The following is a 15,173-nucleotide window of genomic DNA, read 5'->3' on the forward strand; positions in this document are numbered from 1 at the left end:
CACTGCACCCCTCAGCAGTGATTTGGTGTGGCAATTTGAATATGTACCTAGAATCGAAATTGGATAGATCTGCCAATACAGCTTGGCATGGCAAACATGCTGCACAAATGATTAGTGAGATAATCGAGGCGGAGGGCCTCATCGATGTGTGGGGTAGCGCCACCCTGATGGGAGGGAGGGCACGTTCGTATCGACTGTGCATTGCTCGTGGTCCAGGTTGGACTATTGGCTCGTATGCAAGGAGGTTAGTGTATGGACGATGTTGGTACGCCACCTCACCAAGACACTTTCTGATCATGCCCCTGTGCTTCTGGAATTAGACATACCGACCCACTCAAGGCCGGCATTTCAATTGTGTCTACAGCTGTCGTCATTGCTTGATCAAGTATTTCACGTGCATGATTGGATCCGCCATCACAAATTTTTTCTCAGAGAATGAGGGCACAGTTGAGGGGTCTGGGACTACATGGGAGGTCTTCAAAGTTACCATTCGTGGGGAATGCATAGGTGCGCAGGCCCGTGTCTTAAAGTCATTACGAACCAGGCTATGTACGTTAGAGCATAGGATACGCGAGCTTAAATGTACTTATGAAAGGGCTTCCACCCCTACACTGTTGGCCCAAATTAGCAATTTAATATCAGAATATGATGAAGTGGCCGAGCAAGAATCGCGGCATAGATTCAGGAGATGGATTGCGCTACACTTTGGTGAGGGGGGGTAGGCTGAGCTGCTCTTTGGCCAGTAAATTGCGGACGTCGGTAGGTCAGGAACACATTGTAGAAATCTTAGACAATAACCTGGAGGCATGACATACCACACCAGAGATCAGCTGCATGTTTCTGGGGTTCTTCTCTGACTTTTAAGGGCCGGTGTCGTCTGTTGCAGAATCCAAATCCTCAAACAACTTGGATGACATAACGCTGGGCTGGTTGTCTTTGGGCCAGCGTGAATATCTCACCCAACCCTGGATGGTTGAGGACGTTAAAGCGGCCATAGTGTTGCTAACTAATGGCAAGGCAGTAGGACTGGACGGCCTGCTGATTGAATTTTATAAGACTTATGCAGACTTGATGGCCCCCAGGCTGCTGGAGGTCTTTACAGAAGTGTATGAGAAAGGTGTACTGCCCCCTTCCCTGTGAGAAGCTCTCATAGTGACATTGTGAAAGCCAGACAAAATAGCCAACAGGTGTGAGACGTACGGGCCACTCTCCATGATAAACATTGACACTATAATACTGGCAAAAATAATTGCTAATTGATTACAACCCCTGAGCCCAAATAGATATGGTTGCATGCACTGTCAAAGCGTGGAGGGCCCTGAATGCTTGTGCAGGACATGAATATCTATATGCACCAGCTATGCCGATTGCAGCACACCCGGATATTTTGGTGGTGCACAAGACGGGGCATTGAGCATATTGTCCGGTGCAGGCATTACTAAACTGGGAGATATGTATCTAAATGGAAAGTTTTTATCCCTGAATGACTTCACAGAGGGGACCCAATATAATGCGATGCAGGGGTTTGTTTACACTAGGCTGCGCATGGCTGTTAGGGTGCTGGACCCAGGATTCCCAGAGGAGCCGAAAACGCTGAAAGCATTACAAATTGTTTTAACAGTGGGATAATCTACAGGGCTTATCACTCAGCTGTATAATGCCTCCCAAAGAGAAACAGATGTGAAAAGTTCCCCTTTCTTTGCTAATTGCAATAGACAGTTGGGGGTGCCACTGGTCTGGGAGGATTGGGTGGCATGCTGTGCATTGACAGGCCACCTCACGGCCGCATGTCATCTCTAAATAATTCATTTTAAATTCCTGCATCAAATGTATTACTCACCGATTAAGTTACGGGTATATGGGTTGCGTGAGGATGCTAGATGCGGGGAAGATGGGGCAGATTTTGCACATTTGGCCTGGTCATGCAGCTCTATTTATGACTTCTGGGTGAAGAATAACAAGGACACTCACGTTGATTATAATAATGGAAACTGTAGAATGCTCCCCCGAAATATGCCCACTGGGTCTGATAAAAAAGCTTAAGCCATGCAATAGGCGCATTTTGGCTGGCACTACCTTATTGGCGAAGCGAATGGTCTCTAAGCACTGGGATGGTAGAACAGCTCCCAAGGTGGTGCAGTGGCCAAAAGAACTTGTATATTGTAAAGAACAGTTGGACACTTATGCAGAGGAAGTTCGAGAGGCCTCTAGACCCAAAACGTCCTCTGGGCGTCTTTTTTTATGTTATCTGTTAGAACACCTGGATGTGATATAAGCTCACAGCCCTTGAGTGGGCAATCCAGAGTCGGATATAATGTTCATATATTATCCTATATATGTTGACTGACAGCATTGAACTTGTAAGTGGCTACGTGGCACTGCATAGCACATGTTCTGTATCTTTGATTTTCCTTTTATGTTTCCTGTTTTGTTGTCGTTTATCTGCTATAATATAGGGCATACATCTGTGATATCATTGCAACCATTGTGAAATGTAATGCAAAATGTATCGCTGTATTTTGCTTGATAACTTCAGTTAATAAAACTCACAAAAAATGTTTTTTTTAAAAAATAACATCCACAGGGGATGGATTTGATTGTCTGCACTTGGTGTGTGACCAATGGTCTCAAAGGGTGGCTTTTGGACAATTGTATCCCACCGTGCGTGGTTGTTATACCACAATTTCAGTTAGCCTTCAACCACATACAACCAGCCTCCATCAGTCTGTTCCGCATGCTCCAGTGTTGGTATGCTAGGTTAGCGGTAGCTTGACGGTTCCATGAAGTTTTCACCTGTGGTGATGTACAGGCCAGGTGATAACAGCCCATCTGAAGCTGGACACCTTGACACCATAAAGCTTGCACCGTGTGGTGGTGTACCTGGTCAGGCCCCTTGAGTCTGTGAACATTGCACCCTGTGGAGTTGTAGCAGGCTGGTGGCACTAGTCCCTCAGCAGGCAGTCCCCTTGAGACCATGAAACTTGCACACGGTGGTGTACCAAGCGGTATACTAGCCCCTTGGCAGGCGGGCCCTATAGTCCATGTAGCTTGCATCATTTGCAGATTGTTAGATAATTAAAGGATCCAAGCTAATCTGATTGGCTGGTAGCAAACATTTTGTTCTGGCAGCCATTACAGTATGCCATCCATGAACGCCAGCTTCCTGAAAAAGCAAAAGAGTGAGTGTAAAGGGGTTGAGAGAAAATCTCTTGACTGCAGGGAGTATGTTGGAGTCCTTTGAAGAAGAATTGGCCAAAAGCATTAGAAAGCCCCTGTGTTGCTTACATGATTCGTTTGAGTCCACAGATCTGCAACTTCTTGAATAGGGGGCTGTAAATGTTTTGCTAAATTGTATATGTTTTTAACAAATCCAAAAAATGTAAACTAAAAAAACATTTCACAGTGCATGTATGCATGGCAAAATCCCTGCGCAGTATGCACTGAGAAACTCAGGCTGGTGCACTGTGTCCGCAGTGCATAGTTAATAGCTATTCCCAGCCTAGCACTGAAGATGACATTTACTGTGCTCTGCTGAGGACTATGCACAGCTGGTTAGTTTCATGTGGACTGTTGCTGAGCCTGCACCCAGAGCCCTCAACCCACAGCCAAGAATAGTGGGGGCTTTGGCCCACAAGAGGTTGGTTGTATGAATGTTGGATAAAGGAAATCACAGACAAAATCTTATTAAGAATTACTAATGGCTTTTTATTCATGACACATTAACTTAGGGTCAGATGTACTAATGTTTTTTGCAGGCTGAAATGGGGTTTAGACCCATTTATGATCGCAAACAACGTGCGGCCCATGTACTAATCCTATTTTGCGAATCGCAAATCAATTTACGACTAGCAAAATATGATTAGCGACTCACTATTATGAAGGGGCATTCCAAGGGCGTCCCTTCCTAATAGCGACTCCTGCAGCTATGAATGGCTGTTTTGCAACTGCAATTGCAGTCGTAAAACAGTCGCAGTTTACCACCTTTCACAGAAGGGTGGTAAACCACTTGCAAACAGGAAGGGGTCCCAGGGGACCCCTTCGTCTTTGTGAGTGTCTCTCAAAATATTTTTTAAGGGCAGGCAGTGGCCCCTGCTCTTAAAAAATTAAACAGAAAAGTTTAATTCTTATTTTTTAAATGAAACCCAATTTCCTTTAAGGAAAACGGGCTGCATTTAAAAAAAAAGCTGCTCTATTTAAAAGCAGTCCCAGACATGGGGGTCTGGTGGCCCAGCATGTCACCATCCATGGGAGTGCCAGCCATTTCCAATGGGGTGGCAAATTGCGACAGCCTCATTAATATGCAAAAGGCATGCTATTTGCGACCCCATTGGGAATCGCAAACAGTGTCTAAGACACTGTTGTGCATCCAAATTTGCGAGTCGCAAATGCGACGCAATTTGCGACATGCAAATTGTGGGTCGTACATCTGGCCCATAATGTTTAAAAAATCCATAGAAATTCCCCCCAAAAACCCAGTTAAAGTGAAGTTATGTTTACAAAATAACATTGAAAGAAAACCTAAAATTGGCTGTAGGTAAGCATAAGTTGCACTCCCGGCATGAAAATCATGGTTAGGTTTCATAATCAGAAAAGCGCTGCCTTGCCTTACTCTGCGTCAAGGTGGCATTCTATGGCCGTTACAGTGGGTGTTCCCACTGAACACCCATGGATTTTGACACTGAACCAGATTTACAAAATCACGTAAACCTGAGGCAGCGCCAAACCTTACACCTCCCCAGAGCAGGGATAACAAGGATAAATGTTTTCATTTCACGTTTTTTCTCTTTCCATGTGGGCTGTATCTTGCATGCAACACAGACACCCTTGCACCATAGTGTAAGGGTGCCTGCGTTGGTGCTAGGCAGCCACAATGGTGCCAGCGCAGTGGGAAAGGACAGGAATACGCTGTATATCATAAACACAATGCATTCCTGCCCTGTCCTCTTAACGCAGGGCAGCACAGCAAAGTGAATTGCTGCGCTGCCCTGCCTCAAAAACTCATAAACGAGGCCCTTAGTGACTAGATGAGTTACCTCGCCTTCCAATATATGTATTTTTTGATTTGCAAAATATGTGTCAGTTCTGTTTAAGATGTTTAACTCTGACATAGTAATATATTACAAACAGAAAAACGAGTTAGTGCTTTTTTCAATAGCTTTATATTTAAATAAGGGCAGGCAGCGCCTCTGTAAAGCCAGTAGGGCTGGCTATAAAATCACGTCAGGCACAGTGAGTAATGTGACCCGTGCAGAGGTATGTGAGATATCCTCCTCAAAGATTCAGCTTCAGCTAGGCCCACTCAGCTTTTCATCCAAGGTTGATAACTTGAGGACCATTAGTTTTAGTATTAAAACCTAAATTACAGCAATACAGTGTGAAAAGCTATGGCAGTAAGTCCAATGATTACTATTTTTTTCTCCACAGAGGTTCACTGCACAAGCTCATCCAACTGCACTGGGGAGACTCCAGAATGCTGTGGCAGAATCTGCACCACCACCTGCAGCACCCCACCTCCTAAACAACTGCATCCCTCAGCACAGAAGCACCAAGTAAACAAACACAAGGTAAGATAGATCAGTGGAAAGTGTATATAGTGAGGCCTGTGCAATGCAAGTCATCAGTTCGAGTCACTGCAGGGATGACAATTTGTCATCCTTCTGAGGCCGATAAAACATGTGTGTTGAAAATTCCCATCTTTTGCGTAGTATTCCCCCAGATTTCTGTCTTCTGTTACTGAACCCATTTTTGCTGGTCATAGCACTCTATGGACTTTACCCGGCTAACCAGTAATAAAGTGCTTGTGCTCTCCTTTCCAAACATGCTAAAATTGGAAAACACCTAATTGGCACATTTAATTTACTTACAAGCCCCAAGTATATTGTACTATATGCACCCAGGGTTAGTAAGTTAAACACTACTAGTGGGCCTGCAGCACTGATGTGCCACCCACTTATGTAGCCCTCTTATAACGTGTTAGAGCTGCCACTGCAGACTGGGTGTGAAGTTTTAAACTGCCATTTTCGACCTGATAAACCTTTTGCCAGGCCTAAAACCTTCTCTTTTTTAACACTTATAAGTCACCCCTAAGGTAGTCTCTAGAAGCCCACAGGGCAGGATGCATGGTTTTTAAAAGTAGGAAATGTATAATTAATGCTTTACACTAATACACTTAATATGTGCAAATTTCAGTTTGGGGCATGATAGCAAAATGATTTATGGACTCATTTTAATGACAATTTAAAATACAACTTGTTGGTAATGTTGGATTTTATATTATTATTTTAGAAATAACACTTTTAGAAAGTTGTTATCTTACTGCCTGAAACCAAAAGTCTTTCCTGCCAATGTCCAGCTGGCCCCTGACACCTAGTGGCTCCCTTGTGGTAAGATGTAAGATTGCTTCCAGACAGTGGACAAAGGGCTCTGAGTGTAGGGAGGTGGGGGTCTACTTCCTTGACAGGATGGCCTGGGGACTGTGCCTAGTCCTTTCCTTAGCTTCAAAGAATGCCTACCATGTCATTATCAGATGGAGCTCATACCTAGGCATGCCTCCCATTTGTCGCTCCAGGCAGGCTGGCTCCAAACCTATTGAGATGGGGAAAAACTGATCAGCATTGGTTTAATGGGTGGACAAAGGCTAACCCTGCATCTACAAGCGGGCATTGGGCATAAAAGTAGAACCCCAAACCACTCCTCCGAACACTACTGTACCTGTGAAAAATCAGAAGAAGGGCTGCCTTGCTGCTGGGGATCCTGAAGGAAAACTGGACCAGCTTGCTTTGAACCTCCGACCACAGAAATGACTCCAAGGGTCAGCTGGCCGACCTCCTGTTTTAGCTACAGGGATACAACAAGCTTCCTGAGGCCTTTTTCTTCTTTTCAGCTCACCAGTCACAACTGGACCTCACCTGGTCCCCTCTGCTTGCCTCCAGGCAAGTGAGTCCTAATGCACAAGTACTTTCCCCAAAGTCCTGGACCCTTTCACCAGATTGGATACTGAGCTTCGATGTGACACCCTTAGTTGATGGCTTCTTCGGACTTGAAGCCGAGCAGCACACGATCGATGGTTTCACAGGACTCGATGCAGAGCATCACCCAATCGATGCCAACAACCATTGTCGACGGCTTCTCCGGATCTGCCGCTGAGTAGCGGACATTCGACTCCGAGACTTAACACCGAAGCATCTCGTCATCACTGAGCCATACCTCAGATCTAAGTTACGCTTGCCCTGAAAAGACTCATTGTCAACCACTTTTGCTCCAGAAAGGTTTCTAAGTTAGAAAGTATATTTTCCACCGGGACAAACCTGGTCCATGTATCCAACCTGTGATCCATGGCGGTCAGCCTTAACATTTGACTTTGACCCAGTCTAGTGTGATCAGATGCCTGCAATTGGCACGTTGTGCTTTCAGGTGCTATTTTGTAACTCAAAATGTAAAAATGAATGTCTCTTATTCTACTTCTATCTTAATTTTGTTAATTACTATGGTCCGATAGAGAACGACACAGTCAGCTTTAAAAGGTCTCCATTGAGTCAGTTGGTCCCCTATTATTTGGATGGGATTTTAATATTCTGCAACATTTAAAATTGGATACCTCAAATAGCTCCAAAAGACAGACTAAGCCTAAAACTGCAGCTTTACTATCACGCTAGTTGGTGGTGGTTGACCTACCTGGATTTTGCCCAATTCATCTGCTTTTCACTGAGGCTTCACACCGCATCTCATTTAAATTTCATTTTGGTTTTGCCAACGCTAAATAGAAGGTCAACAGCCATTGTGGCAAACGCTTTCTCAGATCACTATATAGTCTTGCTTGAAGTTCTATAAGATGCTTACTCTATCTCAAGGCATAGATAGCAATTCAATTGACTATTGCTGGCTGATCAGGCATGGCGAAAAGAAACCAAAGATATTATCCTTAGTTGGGTGTGTTTCATTAATTAAAATGTCGATTTTACCATTATTGCTATTACTTTTTGCTAATGTTCCAATAAAAGTTAATGGTTCATATTTCCATTAGGTTTACTCCCTCTGTAGGAAATTTATATGGAAGAATAAACATCCCAGGGTCTGATTGATAGTCTTACAATTAAACAAGGGATGGGGGGAGGTAAGCCTTACCCCAGCTTCAAGATTATTATTTAGCATCCCTTTTAGATAATATTGTGCTAAATAATGTTCAGGAGGAATTCTTTGATGACTTTCTCTTGTTGCAGATGATAAAAGAATCAGAAATAGATTTGCCAGCTTTTTTGAAAATGGCAAAATTGCTGAAAACAATCTATATACATTGTGATCCATAATATTGTGGCCTGGAGCAAACAGTTTTTCAGGACATGGAGTATTCCTTCATGCCAAGCATTACCATCGCTGAAGGATTGTGACTATATGGGATTGGCGGTGTCAAAAACTGTTCTAAAAAGTTTTTAACACCAAAAGTGTCTTGTTAGTTGGTAATGTTTTTAACAATCCAAGGCTGGCAACCTGGGATGAGTTAAATCTGCAATTTGGGCACGGCCTTCGATCTCTCTTTTTTAGCTGCCTACAGATAATTCATTTTTTGAAAGATAAGTTTGCAATGATGAATGGGGGTACAGCGATGAAGTCATTAGTTAGGAGCAGAATGTTGAGTGTAGGGAACTGGTACCGAGTCTTATGTCCGAATTCAAATTCAGCATTGATTCCTAACATTTTAGATAGAATTTATAAGAGTACTGGCTGTAGAATAACGTCAGGTGAATGGCAGATTATCCCAGATATGGGGTATAAAGCTCTTCAGGCAGCTAATTTTAAGAGAATGGCATTTCTTTCTAGATGCTTAGCATAGTTTACTCCTAGGGCTCTTAATAGGATATATCCATCATCATCCGGTCATTGTTTTAGGTGTCAAACGAATGCTTCAGGGGTTTGGCTTCAAACGTTCTTTACTTGTTAAGTACTTAATGGCTTTTGGTATAAGATATTTAAAGGCTAAGCAAAGTGATTGGTTTGATTATTCCACCTGAAGCAGTTTTAGCTCTGTGCAGATATTTTGCTAAATATTGATACACTCACGAAGTTTGGGCAATATTTTATTTGCATAGCCATGTCTGTTACATGGTCTTTTTACAATGTTTGGAGTCAAAAGAGCCCCCTTCTTTGGATCACTGGCTTATCAGGATCTCTAGAATTAGATTGTTGTAATATCTATAAGCTTTATTAATCAAAAGCCTCATGCAATTTTGGAAGGTATTTGACTGTGATGAGCACTGCGCACTCTATTAGTCGAGTAGATAATATAATTTTATATCCCAATTGATAAAATATTCTTTTCTGCCATGTGCTCTAAGCACTTTGCTATCTCCAAGAGAAGCGACTTTAGAATGAGAATTGAATGTTCTTGATCTTCTCAAGAGGGTTTAGCATTTTAGAACACACTAATGGCACTTCATGCCCATACTATGAGCACAATGGACTTGGATTTTATTGCTAATACTTGTAGAGGACACTTTTTTGTCATTGGGGTTTTCATACGTTTACATTAAAGGCACTTCATTTGTACGTAACACTGTATCTGCTTTATAATAGGATGTTTAATGAATACTGATAAAAATCATGCTATGTTCGCTGTTGCACTTGACCACTTTAATTTGGCTTGAGTCTGCTGATTCAGGATGGTATTGATTGTAGAATGTCACCAATTCTGATCTTATGTGATTTGCGATAGTTTTCTGATTCAAAGTATATGTCTTTGGTCACCGTTCCACACTGCTCCGAATAAAATAATGTTTTTGAAAAACAAAACAAATAAAAACAGGTCTTTGCACATTTGCTCAAAAACTGCCTCTATATTATCTTTGGCCATTGCATGTAGATCCTTGCTCACCAAGATGCTTAATTTTTTTCAGCGTAAAGGCAGGCCATATATGGAGCAGGCCATCATGGATGATGCTAAAGGAAGAGTGTTAAATTAGACGGACACTGGTTCTGTTTAGTTCAAAGGTAGTTTATTTATACAGAGCACCACCAACATAGACAAGCTGCTCCTCCAGTGTTCTCCCTCAACTGTCTTCTCCGGCGACATCACCATGGAGACAGGAATGCTGGAGCGAGCACTAACTATAACATGACATTAGAAAGTACACAAGGAATATAACACATCCCCTATACATAACAAGGCAAGAAAACAAGGTAAAGGAACAAGAAGAAAGAAGAGAATCAAAACAAAATAATAACTATTAAAAATCATTTAGATTGAAATCGTTAAACCTTGCAGGGGTACGATGTGATCTTTGAGGAAACCTCCTAAACTGGACATGACCAGAATCTGGTGGACGTGGGGTATATGGAGAATTGCCAAAACTTGGAGGAGAGGAAGAACTAGGCCGTGGGGTATGTGGAGTATTGCCTGGACTTGGAACAGAGGAAGAACTAGGCCCAGTGAATTTTACAAGTCTTGACATGTTCCACTTGCAACCATTTTGCATCGTAACAACATTCCTATGAATTGAAGTGATCATGAAGGGACCCATAAATTCCCAAACACCCTTTTTGTGGGTTTCTTAACCAATACCAACTCACCAATGCTCCACATAACAGCATTCCTGGAATCAAAACGGTTTTTGTACCTTTTTTGATAAGAATGAATTCTGGTTTCCACCTCCTTCTCATCCAAAGGAATAACATTTTGAGAAGGAAGCCAACAAGGATTCAACTTAGATCAGGCATGCCTACCACGCAAAAGTAGGAAAGGCGAGTTATGCATTATGTGATTAACTGTGGTGCGGTGAGCCCACCAAGTATCACGTGAAACATCCCTAAGAGGGGACTTTGTATTTAAAGCTGTTTGTACACAACATTTGACCACACGGTTCATACGCTCCGCAAGACCATTGGCCTGAGGAGAGTAAAGGGCTGTCTTGAGATGAATAATTCCATATATTTTCCCATGTCAGAGGAAACAAATTGCACCCCATTGTCTGTAATAAGATATTTAGGAATGCCCTTGCAGGCAAATTCATCTTTTAAAAAATCAAGGATAACTTTAGTGTTAACGTTGCTGACACAATTGGTAGATACCCATTTAGAAGTGTAATCTACCAGAAGAATGACAAATCGTTCTGAAGGCGCAAGCAAATCAAAGGGGCCCATCAAGTCAAAGCCCAATTTCGTCCACGGTTGACTGGGGACCTCAACCGGAGACAGAGGAACAGTATTTACAATTTTAGGCTTATTATTAGACGAACATTGATAACTATCTTTAACCACCTTCTCCACTTGATGATCCATATTAGGCCACCAATATCTTTCACATAGTTGTGTTTTAGTGAGACTCCTCCCTAGCTGTGTCCCTCATGAGCAAGATTGATCAATTTAGATCTCAAATTTAGAGGAGGGATAAATCTTCCACCACGCATAAGGCCATCATGTAAAATGGTTAATTATTTCCTAATAGACCAAAAAGGTAAAAGGTCCTGATCAATATCTTGTCAGAGGGCAGGCCATCCCTTAATGATAAAATCCTAGATAATTAAGAATAGGGAATCATGTGATGTAGCATCTGCCCATTCTTCTTGGGAAACAGAGGATTCTCTAACCCAAGAGACACTGAGAGGCTCAACATCGGCATAATCATCACGTACCTGTAGAGGTAATCTGGAGAGACAATCAGCAGTCACATTTGAAGATCCAGGCAGATACTGTACTTGGAAGTTGAATTCTTCCAAACCCTCACTCCATCGCTTCAACCTAGGAGTTAATCTGTCACTCTCCATACAAGAGAAGACTTGTACAAGAGGACGATGGTCAGATCTCACAATAAAAGGAATTCCCCAGAGATAAAATTTGAAATGCTTAATTGCTCAAACTATCGCAAGTGCCTCCCTCTCAAGAATATTGTTGCTCATCCTTTTTTAAAGCACGTGACGCAAAAGCAACTACTTTAACTACACCATCGTCAACTTGGGAAAGTACTGCACCCAAACCAGACAAGCTAGCATCAGTGGTAAGTATCGTTTTTCTGTTAGTATTAAAATGGCCTAGGCTGGGTAGTTGACTGATGGATTGTTTGACAATTTCAAAAGCAACATTACATGCTTCCTTCCATTCAAATTGGGTACCTTTCTTTAGTAGATTCCTGATTGGTTCAACAACTGATGCGAATCCCTTTATAAATTTAGCGTAGAATTCAGCTAACCCAAGGAAAGATCTAACTTGTTCGTTGTCATTGGGGTTGGAGCATCAATAATACTTTTAGCTAATTCAAGCTTAGGTTGAATGCCTTCACCCGAAATTACATGTTCAAGATAAGTAACTGAAGATACACCAATTTTGCACTTCTGTTTGTTAACCATGAGACCCTTGCTAGCTAACCTCTCTAGAACCATCCTCAACATAGTGTAGTGTTCATTGTCATCTTTACAGTAGACAAGAATATCGTCCTGAAAGAAAATGTCGTTCGGCATATCACCAATGACCATCTTCATAATGCGTTGAAAACATGCTGCGGCTGATGCCAACCCGAAGGGCATCCTGACAAATCTGAATGCCCCCAACGGCGTTACAAAAGACGTCAGATGTTTTGAATCATGATGAAGAGGCACTTGATGGTATGCTGAAGTCAAGTTGAGAACAGAAAAAAGTTTAGCACCATTAAGCATAGTTATTGACTCAGTAATATTGGGAAGAGGTTGGCGGTCCACCCATATCCATTTATTTAGATCTCTGAGATCCACACACATGTGAATGCATTTCCAACTTCTTTGGGGGCCAAAACCACTGGGGCCAACCATTCCGATGACTCAATTTCCTCTATTACATTCAGACCAGTTAACCTATCTAATTACTCTTTGAGTGGAGATATCATCATGTTTGGAACTTTCTGGACTCTATGTACACATGGTACCGCATTATGCTTCAGGATGATGCAATGTTCAAAGTCCCTTAACAGTCCAAGTTTATCCGTAAAAACTTGGGGAAACTCATCGAAGAACCTGTTGGAGTTAGAATTGTGATCAATGAGCATGACTCGATCAGAAGGCTTGAGAGCATTGGGATTCAAGATTATACCTAAATCTCTCTGATGCCTCCACCCTAGGAGGTTATCCCCCCCCCCTGTGTGCCACATACCTTTTGCTAATAGTTTTGCGACCTTTGAAATGTATTCTCATGACCGTGTAACCAGACACATCAATTCGAGACCCCCCATAGCTGACCGGGTTAATATCAGGAGCAAGTAATTGGATATTAGGAAAAGTTTTGGTCTAAACTTCGTTTCCAATCATTGTGAAAGGAGAACCTGAGTCCGCTAATACAACAAAACGTTTGCCACTAATATCAATATTACATTCAGGCATAGATATGTGATCAGCATCAACAATACCATCACTCGTTACATTAGAAATTATAATTTTCGGGTTCGCTGATACAGGTTCAACATTCTCAAGACAGTGAACTTTGCTAGAAGATCTACAAACCCTGGCATAATGACCTTTTATGCCACATTTTGGCAGGTGGGAGATTTTGCAAAGCAGTTAGGAAAGTTTGAGGCGTCATTAGGACTCTCACATCGATAACATTTGATTTTGTTACGCTCAATGTGGAATTTTGCTTTGGGAGTCTGAGTAACTTTGCAAATATTGTCTCCTGCGGCAGTTTGTTGAACATCTGTGGCAACTTCGTGGGTGCTGCTATGGGTAGGAGTGCAGTCTATAGAGGTTTTGTGTTCCTTCATTTCCTTTACCCATCCTGATGTATTTTCCATACCTTCCACAATAGAAATGGCTTCTCTTAGAGATGGGTTTTTAGATAAAAGCTTTTCTTGGACTCCAGGACTATTTGTACACCTGACTAATTGGTCGCGGATTAATGATTCAGTTAGTTCGTCAAACTCACAAGTTCGAGCTAAAGTTTTTAGGGACGCTACATAGTTCCCAACTTTCTCATTAGGTTCTTGCATTCGCATGAAAAATTTATGGCATTCAAGAACAACATTTATACGAGGCCCAAAGTAATTTTCAAGCATTTTCATTGACATTTCAAAGACGTCAGACGGTTTGCCAGACCCATCACCAATCGGAAGTTCATCAATACTGTCATAAATATTTCGACCCTCAACAACCAAATTATGTAGAAGAATGGCCTGTTTCCTTACTGCTGAAAATCTTTCTCCACCAATTGCCACTGGATAAGAGTCAAAAAGATTTCTCCATCACTTCCAAGGAAGTAATGGCTCACCTTTTTCGCACAGGAACGCAGGAGGTTGGCTCATGGAGGTTGAAGACATGCTTGAAAGGTAAGACAGAATTAATAAGATGCTTAAATGTGTCACAATTTAGTCAGAAAATAATTGTGAAAGCAAGAAATCTTGTGGCTGTTGAGAAAATACGGTTAAAAGAACAACAATTAAAAAAAATGAGCAGTTTTTTTCGATGTAGCGAGCACCGGCTGTTTCCAAGGGAATGAGATAAACGAAATGGAGGCACGTCAACAAGACGTGCTGATGTGTAACGTTGGTTCCGACGATTTCTGGATGCTACGTAGGTTGCGTAGGCTGTGTAAATGCGCATGCGGGGAAAATCGCGAGAGCACAGCTTGCGCGAGGAAGAAGATTTGCCGTTTGTAGCTGGTAAGTCCCAAGTTTTAAAATATAAATAATAGTCGCGCAAGTAAGCGACAGTCACACAAGTTAGGACGAAATTGCGGGGAAATATTGAAGCTGCTTGCGTGCCATGCAAAGAAAAAAATAATTATGGTGAATACGAGGCAGTCGAACAGTCACACCGTACAAACGCGGTAAACAAAGTCAAAAGGGTAACGTTCTCAGGCGCTGCGCCAGGTCCGCACAGTACATCCGCTTGGTCAATCCGTGAAAATCTTTCCAACGCAGCTTCCACTTGACTCATAGCAAACTCTCCGTGGGTTCAACAAGGTTTGGTGGTGCATAAACCTTCCGTTAAAGGTCTTCCCGTCATCGCCAGTGTTAAATTAGACGGACACTGGTTCTGTTTAGTTCAAAGGTAGTTTATTTATACAGAGCACCACCAACATAGACAAGCTGCTCCTCCAGTGTTCTCCCTCAACTGTCTTCTCCGGCGGCATCACCATGGAGACAGGAATACTGGAGCGAGCACTAACTACAACATGACATTAGAAAGTACACAAGGAATATAACAAAAAGCCTAACTCATTGA

The 15,173-nt window shown here is 42.3% G+C and overlaps 1 protein-coding gene across 2 annotated transcripts in view; it reads left to right on the forward strand.

Moving 5' to 3' along the window:
* Positions 1-15,173, forward strand: part of LOC146866740 (uncharacterized) — a 226,629-nt gene that overhangs the window by 114,505 nt on the left and 96,951 nt on the right. For both annotated transcript variants that reach the window (XR_014965785.1, XM_085614496.1), the window contains exon 3: positions 5,425-5,564. Coding sequence is in view for 1 of the 2 variants with exons in the window: in XM_085614496.1 (XP_085470622.1) it covers positions 5,425-5,564 (140 nt within the window). In the remaining variant the exon portion in view is untranslated. The remainder of the gene's footprint in view (positions 1-5,424; positions 5,565-15,173) is intronic.

Source organism: Triturus cristatus, chromosome 1_2, assembly GCF_964204655.1.
Source record: "Triturus cristatus chromosome 1_2, aTriCri1.1, whole genome shotgun sequence".
Classification (NCBI taxonomy): Eukaryota; Metazoa; Chordata; class Amphibia; order Caudata; family Salamandridae; genus Triturus; species Triturus cristatus.